Genomic DNA, 20,449 nt, shown 5'->3' on the forward strand with positions numbered 1-20,449 from the left:
TATTGCATGTGTACCAAATTATCTGTTCTTGTGATAATGTAAGGATTTTCCTTACAATATCTCACTTCATCTTTACAACAGCTCTATTAATTGTGATAATTAGTGTAATATTATAAATTAAAAGTTCTGAGGTTTAGAGATGTCACAATATCTTGTTGAAGGTCACAGGGTGGTGGAATTGGGATTTGAACCCAGGCAGACTGATACCATGCTGCATCTCCAAATACACTCTATTATCTATCATTTCGTATTTTACATGTGCCTTATTTGTTTTGGGAAAGCCTGTAATTCAGCGTATCATTATTTATCCATGGCCTCCTGGTAGTTAAGTGCTTCAGTTTGCACAGATCATGGAGTCAAAATCTTATTTCTCTTTTTCCTTTTAAATTTTTCTTAAATTTTTGTTTTTTCAATTTCAGGAACTTAAAGTCTTTTTCTCTCTTGCTTCTCCCCTGGCTGTCCAAAAACAGGCACAGGATGAATACCACATTTTTTGTTGGCATGATTAAACTTATTAGCCAGATATCCTGGCTGCCCTGACACCTACACTATTATACAAATCTCAGAAATAGTGTGGGAACATTTTTGTACACATCTTAATGAAAAGTATTTCAAGTTCAACTTCTGGGGATTTTACAACTAGTTTATTGCTCATAGATACTATGTTGTAAAAGGTCAAAATATTTTTGCTTTTTTCTGTATTCTTTAAATGTAGATTTCAGTTTTAAGTTGTAAGAGCGCTTCAAAAGCATATTCTTTGGGAAATGAAGGTTATTTATTACTAACACTGTGTAAATGCTTTACATTCATTTCATGCATAAAAAGATGGCTGAATTTAATTCTGTGAGTTCATGAATGATAATTGTGCCCTCCTGGAAATGTACTTGCTTCTGGAAGCAATTAGTATAGCTAAAATTGCCAAGGTGGGAGTCTAATTTGTTTTGATTATTTTGTTGCTGGAGTGTCTACTATAAAATCTTGGTTATTTTGAAACCCCTGGAAAAGAATCATCCTAGAAAGATAAATATTTAGTTCATATAATTTTAAATTATTAGTTTAAACACATAAAATTTTGTTATTCTTCATGGAACTATTAGTAGAATATGGATTGCTATATTTTCTTAACATCATTTATAGTTATTGACATTTTCTTGGTGACTAGAGTCACATTTACAAGGATACATGCCATTGCAGCAAGCATAGCACTGGTTTGAGGCAAAGCTGGGTTTGCCCTGACACCAAATGGCTGCCGTTTGAAATGTCTTTTAAATTCTTGAAATTGCTCTTTATCATTTTTATGTTTTCTTTCTTGCTGCTGGCTCTCACATCTTGCAGGTTTTCACATACCTGGCTGTGGCCTCTGTTTATTTTCTAACCTGAGGCTTTTTCTTGCCACTTGTTTGTTCAGGAAAACAGATCATTAGTCCTGTAGAATTTTTCACTTTCTGGATTTTGCAGATTATATCCCATGTGTCATTTAACATGTTTCTCTACTTTCCTTGTTACCTATAAACTGGTAGTTTAGGCTTAGAAATCTGATCAGAATCAGATTGTTTGCAAGAATGCTTTATGGGTGGCACTGCAGTTGGTTCTGTAAGCTTCCCCACTGTACCACATTAAAAGGCACATGGGGCTGGTTCTTATTCTTTTTCAGGATGTTCAAAATTAATTAGCATTTCAGAGTTCACCAGCATTGTCCAGCCACTGCAAGTTCCCCATCAGTCTTTTGCTTAATGGTTTTAGAAGCTATTGATTATCATTGCCTGGAGCCATTTTTTATTAGAGGTTCAAAGCAGGCAATGACATTCTAATTCCATCACTGTTTATGCATATATTAGCTGGGATTCTTATACAAAGAGGAGCCTTTCCAAATGAGATATATGATTGTCCTTTGGAGGAGGAGCCTTTATAGTAAAGGTAATTCAGTGTTCGATCCTATTTCTTAATTTACCTGTTTTCAAAATAAAGAGTTAGTGTCCTAACCCTCCAGCATCCTCCAAAGGTCACTTTTTCTTTAAGTATCTCTATAAAGTCATGGATTTTAAAAAATAATTGACATTTTTATTCACTGTAATTGCTACCGTTTTGATACTTAAATTGTACTATCTCTCTCTGGAAGGAACCCTGACCTAGGGTTTCTAGTCTGTGTGGGAAATTACCTACTGTCTTGCAGCCATTGACACTGGCAATCTGGAATGCAAGATTAAGGCTACATCTGGGCTCAGCGAGAAAGAACACTGGACCCATGCAGCCACTTCTGCCATTGGTGAATGTGGGTGGGGTGTGGTGGTGACAATGGGAGTGGAGGCATATACACCTTGTCTTTTTAAAATGTATTTTTAATTATGGATACATAATAGTTGTACATATGTCATGGCTTGTATTTTCCATCTTCCTGCTATGGGCAACCAAACTTCCAGAAATGAGGATACAATAAGAAAAGACTCAATGGGCCTGAAGGGCTCTTCTAAGAGTTAAAAGCATTATTTTTATTTATTTATTTATTTATTTATTTATTTATTTATTTAGCTATGGAGTCTTGCTCTGTCGCCTATGCTGGAGTACAGTGGCATGATCTTGGCTCACTGCAACCTCCACCTCCCAGGTTCAAGCAATTCTCATGTCTCAACCTTCCAAGTAGCTGGGACTACAGGCATGCGCCACCACACCCAGCTAATTTTTGTATTTTTAGTAGAGACGGGATTTCACCATGTTGGCCAGGCTGGTCTCCAACTCCTGGTCTCAGGTGATCTGCCCGCCTTGGCCTCCCAAAGTGCTGGGATTACAGGTATGAGCCACTGCACCTGGCCAAAAGCATTATTTTTAAAGTGCTTTAAGTTTGTTGATTCATTTACTTTTTGATTCCTAAAAGGGTACAGATGAATATGATACCATGTGGCTAAATTCTGGCTAGGTGATTTTTTTTTGGTTTTTCTTCTTTTTTTTACTGTAATTAGGAATTTCAATAGCACAGAATGGCCATTCTTGTATTTTCTTCCTTGTATTTCTATCAGCTGACAAGAGTAAACTGCTATACTGTTCAGTCTGAGAAGTTTTTTGAGGAAGTTGAGGCAATCATTTATTGAGAACTCATTAATGATGAAGACAATAAACAAATGAAGCAAAAATATAACCAGGTTTTTACAGACATTTCATAAAACGAACATATATTTTATGTGCATGTTTATATTTATACAAATGCATAAATATAAACACACACACATAGAATTGTACATATCTGGTAAAAAGAGGGGGGTTACGGTCAGAAGGCTTGGAATAGCATCCTAGTTCTATACTCTATTTTCTATATGATCCTTAACAAGGCACTATTTCCTAATCTGTAAAATGGAAGATGATACTTGCTCTGTATAGCTCAAAGGCTTGTTATGAAAATGAAATGTGACAATATAAATACTTTACAAAGTGTTATTCAAAATTTTTATTGTTGTGTGCTAAATATTGGGGATGCCAAATACTTAGTTATGACTTTAGAATGACTAAAGTTTATGGGTTTGAATGGAAGAGACTAGAAAGGCTTTGTTGATGAGGTGCGTCTTACATGGAATTTGAGGTAGACAAAGATGTGATCAGTGGAAAAAAACAGGAAAGGGAATCCCAAGTGCATTGTTTCAGAACTGGGCCAGGGCAAAATCTACAGATTCTCTGTGCTGTAGTAAAGGCCGTGAGTGCCTGTGTCCTAGCCAGGCAGTTACTGAAGGTGCAGTTGGTGGTGGACATTAAACTCCATGATTAGGAGCTTTAATGATCTCAGAGGTAATTAAGCCTCATTGCTCAGCTCTCAGAAGGGGTGTTATCTGAGGTCAGCAGCAGCATTCTCAGTGCTAGCTTTGGCCTATTTTGAAGCTAAAGAACAGCAGAAGATTAAGGAGATTAAAGAAAATATAACCCTCAATCCTCTGTGTTTTGCCACCACCTAAAATGACCTTTTAAAGTGTTTAGTGTCTGAATTCAGGTCATGTCATCAGCACAACTAGGCAGAGGAGAATAGTGATTTCTTTCCTGCCTATGTCCATTATTGAAGAGAGATGTATATTGTCAATAAGCATCACTAAAACCATCAGCAGCATGGTACAGTGGAAAAAGTACTAGGCTAGCATCTTGTGATAAACTGTTTTGAGTTCTAGCTCTAAGGTTGATTGGAACTTTGAGGAAAAAACAAATAGGGAGTTAGGTTGCAGGTGGCATGATCACAGGGGTTTTTTGTGGATGTATTCTAAACGTTTACTGGATGCCTATGTTGTAAAAGGCACCATGCTAGGTGTTACTGGGACTATAACTGTGCCTTGGCCTCAGAAGTTTATCGATGGAAAAAAGATGCATGTACATAATTGTGGTAGTGACGATGGTGATGATCATGATAAGAACAGATATAAATCCAGGTGAGAGGTAGTAGAAAGGTATGGGAAAAAAGAAAAAAATTACTGGATCTAGAAGAGCAAAGCATTTTCAATACCTGAGACAATAGTCATTTTCTTCATTAGACAGTTTGATTCTCTGTTACCATACTATAAGCAGTAATTAAGGTTTGATAATCTTTAGAGGTATAAACTCAGACGAATTTATCACAAACATTTAATTCTGTTTATAACTATAGAATTTTTTTAAAAGAGGGATCTTAGCAAATATCTATTTCAACAAGTTTATTTTGCGAATTAGGAAACTTAGGTCAAAGAGATAAAGTGATATGCTGTAAAAGGAAGAACCAAGACAAAATTCAGTTTTCCTGATTCATAATCCAGTAATCATCCAGTATGCTGAGTTTGGAAAGATTTTTATAAGGCAAAGGAAAGACTTTTGTAAGAAGCATAGTGTTTCAATTTTTTGTTACCTCAAGAAAGTGGTTGCATTTCAGTGCTATTAAAAGGCCAACTCAAACCTTTCTGGATTTTTGTTGTTGTTCACTTGTAAAGTTCATAAAAATAAAAGTTAAACTATTACTGCTTTTTAAAAAGAAATTTAAAGTGGATGAATTTTGTCTTCAATATTTACAAGTTTCCAATTTTAGTCATTCACTTTTAAAATTTAGGCCATTTTATTTTTAATTTTGCTTAAAATTTTGATAGTTTAACTGAAACATATAGAACATGAAAAGTAATGTAACTATACATGTATAATTAGCATGAAAACCATAGGCAAGAAATAAAATTTTTGGAATCAGTTATCCACAAGATCATTCAATGTAAATCTTAACTGATTTAGCAGGTAATACTGGAATGGTATTGAGAGTTAACAAGACTGATTTTGCATTTAATTCTGTAAAGAGAATTGAAACAACAGGTTCAAAATAACTAAGGAAATAACACAGACTAGCTAAAAGTAATTACTTGTAACTAAGATGAAGGTGTAATATTTCGCTAGTACATTAGGCCAATGCTTCTCAAAGTGTGTGAAACAGCCTCCTGATATCATAATCACTCCTGATTCTGTAAAAATGCAGATTCCTGAGCCTTTGATTTACCAAATCAGAATCTTTAGAGGGTGGCATACTCTCTGGTGATCTCAATGTATGCTAGGGACATTTTCAAGGGGGCAAGAAAATGTTTCTACTGAATCTTACCGTTATCGGTCATGTCTAGTGATGTTAGATAAAATTTGTGGGAGGCAACTGATTTGGACTGAGCTCCTGCAATTGGCCCCAACAGACTAAACCAAAATGAAGTCACTCATGCTAAAATTCCAATCACCAAACCAAAACTAACTTGTTTATCTGACCCCCTGAGGTATCAGGAGAGAGATGATAGCCAAATCCCCAAACAGGTCAGCTTTAACTGGTATCATAAGGAAATTCCATCTGGTTTAACCTTTACGAGGAAAGTAACCTGAAGTAAACCGATGTTAACCAATCCACGATATGCATTATGCTGTTTTCTTGTTCCTGCTCAAGCGATATCACAAAACTGACTGTGCTGCCACGGCCAGTGTAGCATCTGTCTATTTTTAGACAAGATGTTGGCCAATTCATGAATCCCAAATAAAAGCTAATTTGATCCTTTAATTAAACTTGTTGAAATTTTATCTTTTGAGTTTTGAAATAAAGGGAAATGGATACAGACAGAGGAGACTTCTTTATCAGTAGACAAACAGATCAGAGAAACCAAGCCTACTTGGAGAACAGTCTCAGGTCCTCTGCCCGCTTTGCTCAGGCTCTTGCTGATTTGTTTCCTGTGTCCTTCCCAGCAGTGGTGGTGTTCTCAGCAGTCCTTTCCTCAGGTCCTCAGCAGTTTCCACGAAACATCAGTTCTAGCTGATTTTAACAATGCCATGGCTTCAAAATCCATGACCCCAGTAGTTTTCCTTGGCCTTCACCTCTTGCCAGACCTCTGGCCTCTGTATCTATCTGCATTCTAGGTATCTGCCCTTACACTTAAGCTTACTTCTGTATTTCTCATAGTATTTTACAATGGTCCTATTGTTTTTAAAATGGGCAAAAAGTAAGGTGCAAAAGAAACAAAAATCTCATTAACTTTTTGGAAAGAGATATGTAGTTGTCCCCCAGTATCCATGGGGGATTGGTATCCCCCAAGACACCCAAATCTGCAAATGCTTAAGTCCCTAATATAAAATGGTGTATTTGTATATAACCTAGGCACATCCTCCCATATACTTTAAATCATCTCTAAATTACTTATAATACCTAATACAATACCTACATCACTTCATTCCTGTGAATTCAACATAGTGCTTGGCATATGGCAAATTCATGTTTTATTTTCTGGAACTTTGCTTTGTGGAATTTTTTTTCCCAAATATTTTCAGTCCTGGGTTGGTTGAATCCACAGATATGGAGGGCCAAGTGTAGGTGTTACTAGTTTAGCGCTTGATTCTGGCTCTGAAAATCAATGGTACAAAATTGACCCCTTGTTCAATATAGCTGGCTAATTCAACCCAAGCACCCAACTCACTGAGCAGATTTTACTATTTATTATGGGATATTTGGAACATATGGGACGCTGGCAGCAATAACTTCAGAAATTTGAGGAGCAGAGATATAGCAATGGTATATATTGAGTCTGAAAGATGTTCGTTAAATAATGATATTAAAAACAGCTAAATAGCTTACATATCTAACCTATAAATATTATACTTACAAAGTATTCTTGGCCACGCATGGTGGCTCACGCCTGTAATCCCAACACTTTGGGGTCAGGAGTTTGAGACCAGTCTGGTCAACCTGTCTCTACTAAAAATACAAAAATTAGCCGGATGTGGTGGTGTGCACCTGTAATCCCAGCTACTTGGTAGGCTGAGGTAGGAGAATCGCTTGAACACAGGAGGCTGAGGTTGCAGTGAGCCAAGATCGTGCCACTGCACTTCAGCCTGGGCAACAGAGGGAGACCTAGTCTCAGGAAAAAAAAGTATTCTTAGGTTTGAATCTGTTTTAATATCTTAAGCAGATTATTTCATTTATTTCATTTGCAGAATTTGTTTGCTTTTTTGTGATAAAAGTAAATTAGAATGAAAAAGCTAATAAGTAGTGTTAGCATTCGCAACCTAAGAAATGACATCTCCAGCTACTCAGGACGCCCAATCCTGAGAGGTGTTGGAAAAGTAATACAATTGGAGAAAAAAGTGGGCTTTGGGATGCTGGGGAATCTGGGCTCTGGCTAAGTTTGCATCCGTGAGAGATGCGGCTGCAGACGTTGCAAAGAGATAAGACCTCTTGAGAATCAGGAAGAGATTTAGCAGTGTCCTCTGTCAAAACACGGCTTCACTCCAAATAAAGCATCTTCTCTTTTAGAGCAGAAACTTCACAAATCGAGGAAAGGAAACTGCAGCAGCACTGTGTGTGGGCAAGACGCCCAGTCACACTTGTGCACGTGTGCAGAGGGATACGCCTTAAGTCGAGACCGGAAGTATTGTGAAGGTAATGACGGAAAGTACTGTGAAAGTAATGGAAGAGTCGCTGCTTGAGGGGAGGAATGCCCAGCTGAGCCACTGGCTTGTCTTCAGTGGGCTAGCCAGAACCTCAATGGAAAACCGACTTCAAGTCCATTCTCCCCCTCCCCCGCACAACCTCTGAAGAGTATTTTTTATTTATTTTTTCTTGTTTGTAAAGCCTTTGTAATACTTTCCTATCTTCTTCATATCTTGTGTTTCTAGATCAAATACTCTGAGAGGATGCTTAGGGGTTGATATAAGGCAGGGATTCTCTAAGTGGATTCTACCAACCTCTGCGTTTGTGTGCAAAATTTCAGTATGCGTACATTTTTAGGGGAGTGGTTTCATAGGGATCATAAGATTCTCAAAGAGTATGTGACTCTTATCCCAAAAAGATCTAGTAGGAAGCTTGGGAAACTGAATCAGGCTGGTTGTCTAGGGATCCTCCTGTTTTCAGATTCTGGACCAAGTGCAATGAACCCAGGAGAAAAACTATGTCCTTTTTCCTGGAAGGTGCAGTAGTTTAGTGATGAAAATAATCCAATGGCTGCAGCACACATCCAGTGGAATTAGCTGGGGTGAGACCTCAGGTAAATCTAGCATCTGCCTGTTAATTATAACCCCTTGCTTACGTGAGACCAGTGGGTGAAAGCCATGGCATAGAAACAGTGAGCTGGAAGGCCGGGGCTTCAGCCAGAATAAAACTGCTGGAGAAGGTTTCCACATTTAGGGAAAGGGCTCTGATCAGTCTTGAAGGGTGAAGAGCACAATAGGAAATGTCCTAAGCTTGTAAAGAGCTTTCAAGAATCCCTAACTTAAATGGCATGGTATATCTTTTCAAAGGAAATAATACTACATTTTTTCCAAGGGTAATTCTAATATGAAAATCTGTGTTTGAAAGTATAAGCTGGGCCGGGCGTGGTGACTCACACTTGTAATCCCAGGACTTTGGGAAGCCAAAGCAAGCAGATCACTTGAATCCCGGAGTTCAAGATCAGCCTGGGCAACATAGCAAAACCCCATGTTTACAAAAAATACAAAAATTAGCCAAGGGTTGTGGTGTGCACCTGTAGTCCCAGCTACTCAGGAGGCCAAGGTGGGAGGATCACTTGAGCCTGGGAAGCAGAGGTTGCAGTGAGCCGAGATCATGGTGTTACAGTGAGCCGAGATCATGGTATTGCACTCCAGCCTGGGTGACAGAGCCAGACTCTGTCTGAGGGAAAACAAAATGCAATGTGACAGAATAGAAATGGCTTTCATCATCATTGAGTTGACTTAGTTTACCTTTTGCTAGAGTATGGAAAACAGACTTTCCATGATCAATTACAGCATATACAAATGTGAGATACCCTACGTTGTGATGACTTATTAGTGATAGCACAACTTATTTTCAAAAATAGCCATTTGAATGTATTTTGCTGTTGTCATTGTGCAGATGTTAATGAATGTGCTTTTTGGAATCATGGCTGTACTCTTGGGTGTAAAAACACCCCTGGATCCTATTACTGCACATGCCCTGGAGGATTTGTTCTGCTTCCTGATGGGAAACGATGTCATCGTAAGTCATAGCAACAAGTATTTATTGCATTATTTTTCTTCATTTTCAATATGTTTCTAAGGTGGCTATGATCTGGGTTGGTGATCTTCAATCAGCAGTGTGCATCATAATTACCTTGGAGTTTTATTTTGTTTGGCTTTTTAAAACATGGATGACTGCCAGCCTGGGCAACATGGTGAGACCCTATCTCTACTAAAATACAAAAATAAAATAAAATAAAATAAAATTAGCCAGGCATGTTGGCCCATGCCAGTGGTCCCAGCTACTCAGGAGGCTGAGGCAGAAGGATCACTTGAACCAGGAGGAGGAGGCTGCAGTGAGCTGAAATCAAGCCACTGCACTTTAGCCTGGGTGATGGAGTGAGACCCTGTCTCAAAAAGCAAAACAAAACAAAAACCATGGACAACTGGACTCTACTTCACACCTATCAAAGCAGAATCTCTAAGGTTGGGAAACAAATCATCTACCATCTATTTATTATTGATATTTTCCTGTTTCTTTGTATTACCTTATATTTCATTGTCTGTCTCTTTTTTATTTTAATTTTTAAAAATAGCTATTGGGTGCTACATTTCATGGTATATGTCTAAAGGATAGGCATGTAAAAAACATAATCATGATACATTATTATATCTAAAAAACTTAACTATAATTCCTTCCTTTCATTTAATATCCAGTTAATTTTCAGGCATAACCACAATACCATTATTATACATTAAAAAATTAAGGTTAGGCACAGTGGCTCACACCTGTAATCCCAACACATTGGGAGGTCAAGGCAGGAGGATCACCTGGCAATATTAGCAATATTAGAAACTGATTGCAATAAATTTTTACAAACCTGATTTAACACTAATCTTCACCTTTTTCTTTATTAATTAGAACTTGTTTCCTGTCCAAGCAATGTGTCTGAATGCAGCCATGACTGTGTTCTGACGTCAGAAGGTCCCTTATGTTTCTGTCCTGAAGGCTCAGTGCTTGAGAGAGATGGGAAAACATGTAGCGGTGAGTTTATTTGCTTTATTTACCTTTTGTTTGTTTGAAAACATACATTTGCTCAGTGACATCTAAAAATTGCTCTTGTTGTCAAAGGAGAATCGATTTTCCAATAATGTATACTGAAAGATATTGATACAACAGATTAACATAGATTTAAATTTAGTTTTGTCGGGTTTTTGGCTTTCTTTTGTTTTTGTTTAGACAGCATAGTGTAGTGGTTATAAGCAAGGGCTTTGAGGTGTGACAGCCCTGAGGTAGCATTACCAGTTACTAGCAGTTTTGATTTTGGTCTAGATACTTGCCCTCTCTTGGTCTGTTTCTTCCACTGCAGAAATACTGATACTTGCCTCCTCGATTAAACAAGACTTCAGATGCAGAGTGCTTAGTCTGTTTCTTGCACCTAATAAACACCTCTCTACTTTTATCGTCATAGAGACTTAAGTATATAGATAACTGGATGTAACTCAGAATTAGCAGAAGAGTTGTGTGTGGCTTTTTGATTTTCTAATAAAACAAAGGCAAGCAGCTAAAAATGTGTGAGAGAAAAAAATTATTAGGAAGAGTTAGACCAGCTGCCAAACTCATCAAATGGTTCTTTTTGTTCTAGCCAGCTGCCAGTGCACTTGTTCCTGAACTCTTTGGTAGAATAAGAGGACAAGGGCTGCTGGAATGTGAAGGATTAACATCCAAGATGTTGGGTTATAGGGAAGGAGGGTACTGTGACATTTTGATTTTTATCTCTGAAAAATAACCTTGATTGCAGTCATATGAATGATTGTGGAAATGTTTTTAAAAATCAACATATGGGCTGGGTGCAGTGGCTCACACCTGTAATCCTAGCGCTTTGGGAGGCTGAGGCAGGTAGATCTCCTGAGGTCAGGAGTTTGAGACCAGCCTGACCAACATGGTGAAACCCTGTCTCTACTAAAAATACAAAAATTAGCCGGGCATTGTGGCGGGCGCCTGTAATCCCAGCTACTTGGGAAGCTGAGGCAGGAGAATTGCTTGGACCCTGGAGGCGGAGGTTGCGGTGAGCTGAGATCACGCCATTGCACTCCAGCCTGGGTGAAAGACTGAAACTCCATCTCAAAAAAAAAAAAAAAAAAAAAAATCAACAAATGGTTGGCTCATCCCTATCCTTTGACGAAAAATAATTATATTTTGGGTGCTATAGCATCATTACCAAGCAATTGTTTTTGTAGGTTGTTCTTCACCCGATAATGGTGGATGTAGCCAGCTCTGCATTCCTCTCAGCCCAGTATCCTGGGAATGTGATTGCTTTCCTGGGTATGACCTACAACTGGATAAAAAAAGCTGTGTAGCTTCAGGTTAGTGCTGTGGTTGTCTGGAACTGTGTCCCTGAAAAAAGATTCATGAAAACTTTTTGTTTAGAAAGATGGAAAGTTAATTGCTTATGGTTTTGTATTTTTGAAATGGAAGAAAAGCAAATCACATTGTAAGTATGAATAATATGAATAATAACAATATAACTAGTAACCATACTTTTAAAGAATATTTCTGTTCTTAGTTAGCATCCAGCAAAGATTTGCCATAATATCAGATAGGATATTTTTAGTATATGAGAAAGTCATGACAAGAATAGTTTTAAAACAGTTTATAATTAAGAGTCATTTAATAAGTATTTGTTGATTGATTTGATTTTTATCTCTCCAGTGAATATAATCATAACACTGACAAATTCTGTCCATTTTATGTCAAAATTTAATATAAAGTTCTATGCTTCAACTGTTTTTTTTTTTTTTGTCTTCTGATATTACATCTCTTGCGTCTTTCAACAGCCATGGAAATTCTAGATTTATACCAAATTGATTTAATATCTCCTGAAGGTTCATTATGCTTTTAGTACATAATACCCATAATGCTATCACATAATGATGATCCTGTACACCTTGCCCTAGTGAGACCCTAATACTGCTGACTTCTCAGGACCTTCATTAATATAGCATAATCTAAATCCTTCAAATTATCAAGGGTCTTGCCATTAACTCAAATCATCATGCCTCCCTTCAAGAAGTGCCCAGGCCAGGGAAAGTTACTTATTCAGACATTAGTGTATGTAATCTACTAATATTTGTGTTTCGGTATGTGTGAATCAAGAAGATGTATAACCCTAAGACTTGCATCATTTAGCTATAGTGTTGGTTATTTAATGCTGGCTCTTTCAATAAGTAAGTAGCTTTTAAAAGCAAAGACCTGGAGAGGGAAGAAGCCAGAGATGAAATTCTGGCAATATGTCACCTCATGGAAGAGGCATTTTGTTGTCTGTCTTCACCTATGCCACACGAGAGGGAAATTAAGAAAACAAGCACTGTAGAAATTGAGTGAAAAGTTACAATGAAAGGGAAGAGTAAGACATGCCTCTTAGTTTTTAAGGCACGTTTTAAATTCAGCCGTATTTGAAATTTGGTTAACAGGACCACAACCATTTTTGCTGTTTGCCAATTCTCAAGATATTCGACACATGCATTTTGATGGAACAGACTATGGAACTCTGCTCAGCCAGCAGATGGGAATGGTTTATGCCCTAGATCATGACCCTGTGGAAAATAAGGTATGGTTTTGTTGCTTGAACAGATGTGGACATGCTTTAAGGACAGAGTAGAGGATTTTATACTAACAAATGACCTGACCTACTTGAAAATCCTCTGCTAAGCTCTGAATGATTAGGCCCAGAATAAGTTAAATATAGATATTGGAGTAATACTTGAGAAATTTTAAGGACTTTCTTGTTATCATAATGCTACCCTAGTCCTTGCTACGATTAGCTGTTTTTTTGGAAATGATTACACAGGATTTTCAGTTTAGTTTCCTCTTTGGAGATGAGGATGTGAGACTAGCCCAGTGTCATGCACATAGAAGGAGCTTCATAAGCAGGTTTTTGATTACTTGCTGATAGTGAGAGGAGTGGAAGGTTGGGTTTGGGGCATAGGAAGTATGGATTAGTAATTTGTTTTTAGTAATTACTAATTATGGATTAGTAATTAGTGTTTTACATATGTCTTCTGGGGGAGGAGATTCAGTGACCTCTTAACCATGAAAATCAGGGAACATAAGTTGTATAGTTCATGTGGGAATGGCAATCTAACTAATAACATTATTTACATAAATATTTTATATGAGTTTTGTATGTAACTTAGAATTTCTATATCAGCTGGCCATTTGATCTCTAATTTCTTAGTTGTATGTGTGCTAGGTTAGAATGCCCTTGAAATGATGTTACAGTGTCTTTTGGAGATTAATCACCCAATAATGATAAATTTATATAGTTATTAATTCCCCTGCATAATTATTTAGTTATTACTATGTGGTACATTAATTCTTTTATTAATAATTTTTTTTACATAATAGCTTTTAAACTTTGGGCTTTTGTTTCTTCCTGATTTGAAGCAGTCTGGTAAATGGCCAAAAGAAACAAAGTGAAGCAAATTGATTCTATATTTAATAGGTATGGATTGGTAGCCGAATAGAAGTGTTTTTGCAAATTAAAATTTTGCAATTGAATGCTAGCAAACAATTCTTTCTTTTCCCTGACCTGAATCTATATGGTTCCATAGAACAGTTACAATAACAGAAAAAAATAATTAATACAAAAAAGGCAGTTCAATATTCATTTATTACCAAACTAGTTTTATTCCTGCAGAATCGGTATTCTTACAACAGGTGAATATGGAGACCTAGAATGAATTTTAAGTCAGGTGGCTGGTTTTTGTTTCTTGGCTTAATTTTCTTATTTTCTTGCTACTCAGATTGTGATCTTTGAGCCAGCAGTGTCAACAACACCTGCAGGTTATTAGAACTGCAGTTCTCCAGGTTCCACACCTGACCACTAAATCAGTATCTGCATTTTAGTAATATTCTCAGGTGATTCTTATGCACATTAGAGTTTGAGAAGCACAGTCCTAGTGGAGTGAAGTACCCCATTTGTATTTATGAAACATAACCTTTTCTATTTCATTTAGAAAGAAGAGTAACCCATTATTTAACGACTTACCACTTTCTGAATAGTCTTATTATTGATTGTAAGTTTATGTACATATGTGTACTGACAGTTAAAATTCTACAATGCTATCATTAAATTATCAACTGACCCATAGCTCTTTAAATATATATATATATATATATATATATTTTATAGGTTTAGGGGTACAAGTACAGTTTTCTTACATGGATAGATTGTGTAGTGGTGAAGTCTGGACTTTTAATTTACCCATCACCTGACTAGTGAACATTGTACCTATAGGTAGTGTTTCATCTGTTACCCCCCACTGCACCCTCCCACCCTTGCAGTCTCCAATGTCTGTTGTTCCACTCTGTATGTCCATGTGTACCCATTGTTTAGCCCCCACATATAAGTGAGAACATGCAATTTTTGATTTTCTATTTGAGTCATTTCACTTAGTATAATGCCTTTGAATTCCATCCATGTTGCTGCTCATAATGATTTCATTCTTTTTTATGAGCAGTATTCTGTTGTATATATGAGACACATTTTAAAAATCCACTCATCCATTGATGGACACTTAGATTCCATGACTTTGCTATTATGAATAGTGCTGTGATAAACATACAAGTGCAGGTGTCTTTTTGATATAATACTTTCTTTTCCACTGGGTAGATACAGAGTAGTGGGATTGCTGGATTAAAAAGTCATTCTATTTTTAGCTCTTGAGAAATCTCCATATTTTTTCCCTAGAGAATTGCAAATATACATTCCCACCACCAATGTATAAGAGTTGTTTTTTTCTTCACATCCATGCCAACATCTGTTGTTTTTTAACTTTTTAATAATAGCTATTCTGATGGGTGTAAGATGATCTCTCATTGTGGTTTTGATTTTCATTTCTCTGATGGCTAGTGATATTAAGCATTTTTTCATATGTTTGTAGGCTGCTTGTATGTCTTCTTTTGAAAAACGTCTGTTTATGTCCTTTGCCCACTTTTTAATGGGGTTATTTGTTTTTTTCTTCATGGGTTGTTTGAGTTCCTTATAGATTCTGGATATTAGTCCTTTGTGAACTGCATTGTTTGCAAGTATTTTCTCCCATACTGTAGGTTATCTCTTTACTCTGTTGATTAGTTCTTTTGCTGTGCAGAAGCTTTTTAGTTTAATTAATTCCCATTTGTCTATCTTTGTTTTTGTTGCATTTCCTTTTGAGGGCTTAGTCATGAATTCTTTGCCTAGGCAAATATCCAGAAGAGTTTCTCTTAGGTTTTCTTCTAGGATTTTTATAGTTTTGGCTTACACCTAAGTCTTTAATCCATCTTGAGTTAAAGTTTTATATAGTAAGAGATAAGAGTCCAGTTTCATTCTTCTGTTTGTGGCACTCCAATTTCCCCAGCACAATTTATTGAATAAGATATCCTTTCCCCAGTGTATATTTTTGTGGACTTTGTCAAAGATCAATTGGTTGTAGGTATATGACTTTACATCTGGGTTCTCTATTCCATTCTATTGGTTTATGTGACTGTTTTTATACTAGTGCCATGCTGTTTGGGTTACTACAGCCTTAGAGTGTCAAGTCAGGTACTATGGTGCCTCCAGCTTTATTTCTTTTTGCTTAGGATTGTTTGTGCTCTTCATGCTTATTTTTGGTTCCATGTGAATTTTAGGATTTTTTTTTCTAATTCTGTGAAGAATGATGTTGGTAATTTGATAAGAATTGCATTGTATCTGTATATTGCTTTGGGTCATTTTTAAACAGGCTTTTGGAAATTCTTGTACCTGTGTGACAGGGTGCATACTAGACTGAAAAAGAACTTTGCACGGGCAAGAAATCTTCTGTTGAACAAGATGGATGAATTAAAATGAAATTACAGTCATGTATCACTAAGGACAGGTGTGTCATTATGCAATTTTGTCATTGTGCTGACATCGTAGAGTGCACTTACACAAACGTAGATGGTGTAAGCTACACCCACCTAAGCTATATGGTCTAGCTTCTTGCTCCTAGGCTACAAACCTGTGCGGATGTTGCTATGCCAAATACTGTAAGCAATATTGTAACCCAATAGTAAAAATTTGTGTCTCTAAAGATAGAAAAGGTACAGTAAAAAATATGGTATAAGAGATATTTTTAAATGATACACCTTAACAGGGCACTTACCATGAATGAAGCCTGCAGAACTGAAGTTGCACTGGATGAGTCAGTGAGTGAGTGGTGAATTAATGTGAGACTTAGGATATTACTGTACCTTGCTGTAGACAAACACTGAGCATTTAGGCTACACTAACTTATAAAAAATAATTTCGCTATGACATTATGAATGCTACAACATCACTAGGTGATAGAAATTTTTCAGTTCCATTATCATCTTATGGAATCACCATCGTATATGCAGTTTGTCGTCAACCAAAATGTCATTACGTGGCATCTGATTGGATATAAGGTTAGAGACTAAAGGAACTTTAGCAAATACCTAGTCTAACTTCCTCATTTTTACAGAATTTATCTGTAAAATAAATTTAAAGAATGTATCCAAAGCAATCAAGCAAATAAGTGACAAAACTGGGAACCAGTTTTGACCTGCAGTGACTAAGTGTCTCTTGTCTAAGTGGGGTGTTACAGACTGAGCCCAGCTTGTAGCCCTCATTAATTGAAAATCATTGCTCCCTTTCGGAAGCCACTGTAGTTCATGCATGATGGCTATGTCATTGACCAGTGATCAAGGGTTACTAAATTACCAATAGCAATAACAATATGTGCCAGATACATGGCTAAGGAGATATATATAATGAGCTTGGTATTATTATCCTCATTTTACCAATGAGGAAACAAAGATTCTGAGACATTGAATAACTTGCTTAAGGTTACACATATCTGGGAAGCAGCCTAGTTTGAGTTTAGTTGCAGGTGTGCCTATCTCCAAAGTCAAACTCTTAACACACTGTACAACCTAAAGACTAGTGCCATTTGTATACATTCCACATTAGTTAAAAAAAAATCAGAAATGCCTGTGTTCTCTTTTGTAGATATACTTTGCCCATACAGCCCTGAAGTGGATAGAGAGAGCTAATATGGATGGTTCCCAGCGAGAAAGGCTTATTGAGGAAGGAGTAGATGTGCCAGAAGGTCTTGCTGTGGACTGGATTGGCCGTAGATTCTATTGGACAGACAGAGGGTATGTTTTCTGCTTCAGTTTTAAGCTGTGTGGGATGGGAGTGATGGGATAGGCAATACTATTGGCTTCATCATCCACTATGAACACAGAAAAATGTTGCTAGGCATCTGGCTGGGATTGGAGAAAAGAGGCCACCATTGCTGTCCACACTCCCCCGCTTCCTCCTTTCATCAAGATTGCATCTCTGTGTGTGGGAGGATTTTGAAGACCAAGAAAATAGCCTGTGTTAGGTACAGAAAACCAAACACTGCATGTTCTCACTCATAAGTGGGAGTTGAACAATGAGAACACATGGACACAGGGAGGGGAACATCACACACTGGGGCCTGTTGGAGGGTAGGTGGCAAGGGGAGATACAGCTTTAGGAGAAATACCTAATGTATGATGATGACAGGTTGATGGGTGCAGCAAACCACCATGGCGCATGTATGTCTATGTAACAAACCTGCACGTTCTGCACATGTATCCCAGAACTTAAAGTATAATAATAAAAAGAAAGTAGGCTGTGTTCAGGCTGTTGTTATCAGGGAAACTCAAAACCTGTCTGAATATAGTCAATAAGCATCCTCTGAGCATCTGCTATGGAAATAAGGTTTCTCCTAAGTGACATGGGAGACATAAAGGAGCCTAAGATGTGCTCCATCTTTTCATTTAGTTCTTAGTTTAGCTGGGGAGATAAGGTATATTTCCCCAGCAAAATAATTAATACAAATTCTTGGTCTAAATAGCAGTTCAAGAAATGTCATAGGGTCTCACATAAGTAATTACCAAATGACAGGTGTACACTCCCAAAGGGAACCACCATGGAATGAGCTTTGGCATGCAAGTGACAAATCTTAGACTAGAATGTTGACTCCCTGTTAAACAAGCATGAAGGAGGGAGGAGAACTTCAGCTGGAGTTGTGAGGAAAGTGCATGAGATAAGATAAGAGGGATGCTCTATACTTCCCTCTGTGGGAAAAAACAGAACCAGAGCGCAGTTGTGAAACCCTACTCTCAGAGCTGCAGGAAGGGCTCCTGTATTTGGTGTGTATGTGGCCTGCATGAACCTCAGAACTGAATGGCAGGAAGCAGGAAGGAAGTGGCTTTTTCCCTTATGTGTGCTAATGAGAGCCCACTTCCTTACAGAACTACAAGAGAAGCTGCTAACCATAGATCCCTCCCAGGATAATATTAGAGATGCAGTGTGCTCTGGGATATATTCTCAGAGCAACTGAAAACCAGAAAGTGAAATGGTGGCCATCCTGAACATCTGGTACCAATGCAACCATATAAAATAAAAGAAGGGAGAATGAGGGTTTCACTTCTGTGAAATCAGCAGTTCCAACACAGAGGGAGAAGTCCCAGGGAATGGGTTTCTATGCTTGGGGGTAGGCGTTTTATGTCCCAGAATGTCTCTTTTAATCAGGATAATCCATGGGAAACAGGTTTTAAAAAATCAACCAGGTGTATGATGTGGTTATCAGTTATCCATAACATGACCCTTTTACATCCAAGGTGAGCATATTTTCTTTCATTCATTCATTTGTTCATCTAATCATACCTTCATTTCTTTATTATTTGGGTATTTATTTACTGAATAACTGCAATGCACCAGATACTGTGCTTTATATCCATGACACTATTAAATCCCCAAAGGTAAGTTTTGTTATCTCCAATTTAAAGATTAAGAAAATTGATAATTGGAGAGAGAAAATAACTTTCCCAAGGTCAAGCAGTCAATAAGTACCATATGGATCTGTAATTGGAACCCAAGGATGGCCATTTGCAAAGCATGTTCTCTTAATAGTCATAGAGATGTACCACCGCCCCAAACCAGTGGATTTAACATATGGTTGACTCAGAGTCATGTGACAAATTAAAATCAACTTCAGTTGTAATAATTATAAAAATCATAATAATGACCTCCTCTGTGTTGAACCTACTTAAAAGAATATTTTAAATGTCAGCTGTGTATAATAACAGAGCTGTACATAGTTGTTCTCAGAAGGGTAAACGATGATCAAGATGACAGATGTCAACCACTCTCGGGTCCACTAAGGATGCCAAGTCTTCTCATATTTCCCCACATTCACAAGGGACCTCTAATTTTAACAATGTTTGATTAATAGCACCATGGTACCGACTGCAGAGGCAATGCGTTCAGGAGATAGACAGGCACCACTCGTTTCCTGGAGAATCAGACCCTAAATTCCCCTGTTCATTGGCTTCAGTAATAACAAGCCCTTCTTAAGTCCTCCTGGTTCTAAAGGCAGCTGCTAAAAGAAAACCTTTAATTTGTCTGGAAATGAGAGGTTTATGGTTTGAAAACCTTGATATTACCTAGAAATTGGATTTAAATAACTGAGATTCCAATCTCATAATATTAGATCACATGGTAACTCTTAGCCAATCAAAAGAGGCAAAGTGGGATGCTTGCAGTTCATTTTTGGCCTAGGAAAAGACAGATTCAAATTAACATCTAAATGTAGGAAGGAAGCACATTGAAAATTCCAATGGTAATGCTGTTATTTAGTATCAAGGAATACTGATTCCTAAAGTCAATTGCCCAGTAAAAAATCAAGAGGGTAAAAATATAAGCTATCTGTTTACTTATTCTTTTGAGGTAACAAAAACTAATATGAGGTAAAAAATCACTCTTCTAGGGTTCTTGAAGGACACCTCTTACCCTAGAAGGAGGGTGAGTTTTTCTCTTGGAGGATCTCAGTGGCACTGGGACGATCAGATAATGGTTAGAGAGAGAAGGACACACCACTCAATTAAAGGTGATGCTTGAACTCCCATGAACCCAAATATCCCTGCTGGTCTTTGGTTTCTCATTATCAACACTGGAGTTTGAGATTCGCTCTCTAG

General features: G+C 37.4%; 1 protein-coding gene across 27 annotated transcripts in view; it reads left to right on the forward strand.

The window, feature by feature from the left end:
- Window positions 1–20,449, forward strand: part of EGF (epidermal growth factor) — a 100,409-nt gene that overhangs the window by 39,945 nt on the left and 40,015 nt on the right. For 14 of the 27 annotated variants that reach the window (XR_012435021.1, XR_012435023.1, XR_012435022.1 and 11 more), the window contains 6 exons: window positions 7,745–7,885; window positions 9,335–9,457; window positions 10,340–10,462; window positions 11,659–11,784; window positions 12,892–13,028; window positions 17,448–17,596. Coding sequence is in view for 24 of the 27 variants with exons in the window: in XM_005555679.4 (XP_005555736.3) it covers window positions 7,745–7,885; window positions 9,335–9,457; window positions 10,340–10,462; window positions 11,659–11,784; window positions 12,892–13,028; window positions 17,448–17,596 (799 nt within the window). In the remaining 3 variants the exon portion in view is untranslated. Of the gene's footprint in view, window positions 1–7,744; window positions 7,886–9,334; window positions 9,458–10,339; window positions 10,463–11,658; window positions 11,785–12,891; window positions 13,029–17,447; window positions 17,597–20,449 lie in introns of those variants that run through there. The other 13 variants (XM_005555680.4, XM_074040295.1, XM_074040299.1 and 10 more) reach the window with 6 other exon arrangements.

This window comes from Macaca fascicularis, chromosome 5 (assembly GCF_037993035.2).
Source record: "Macaca fascicularis isolate 582-1 chromosome 5, T2T-MFA8v1.1".
NCBI classification, from domain to species: Eukaryota; Metazoa; Chordata; class Mammalia; order Primates; family Cercopithecidae; genus Macaca; species Macaca fascicularis.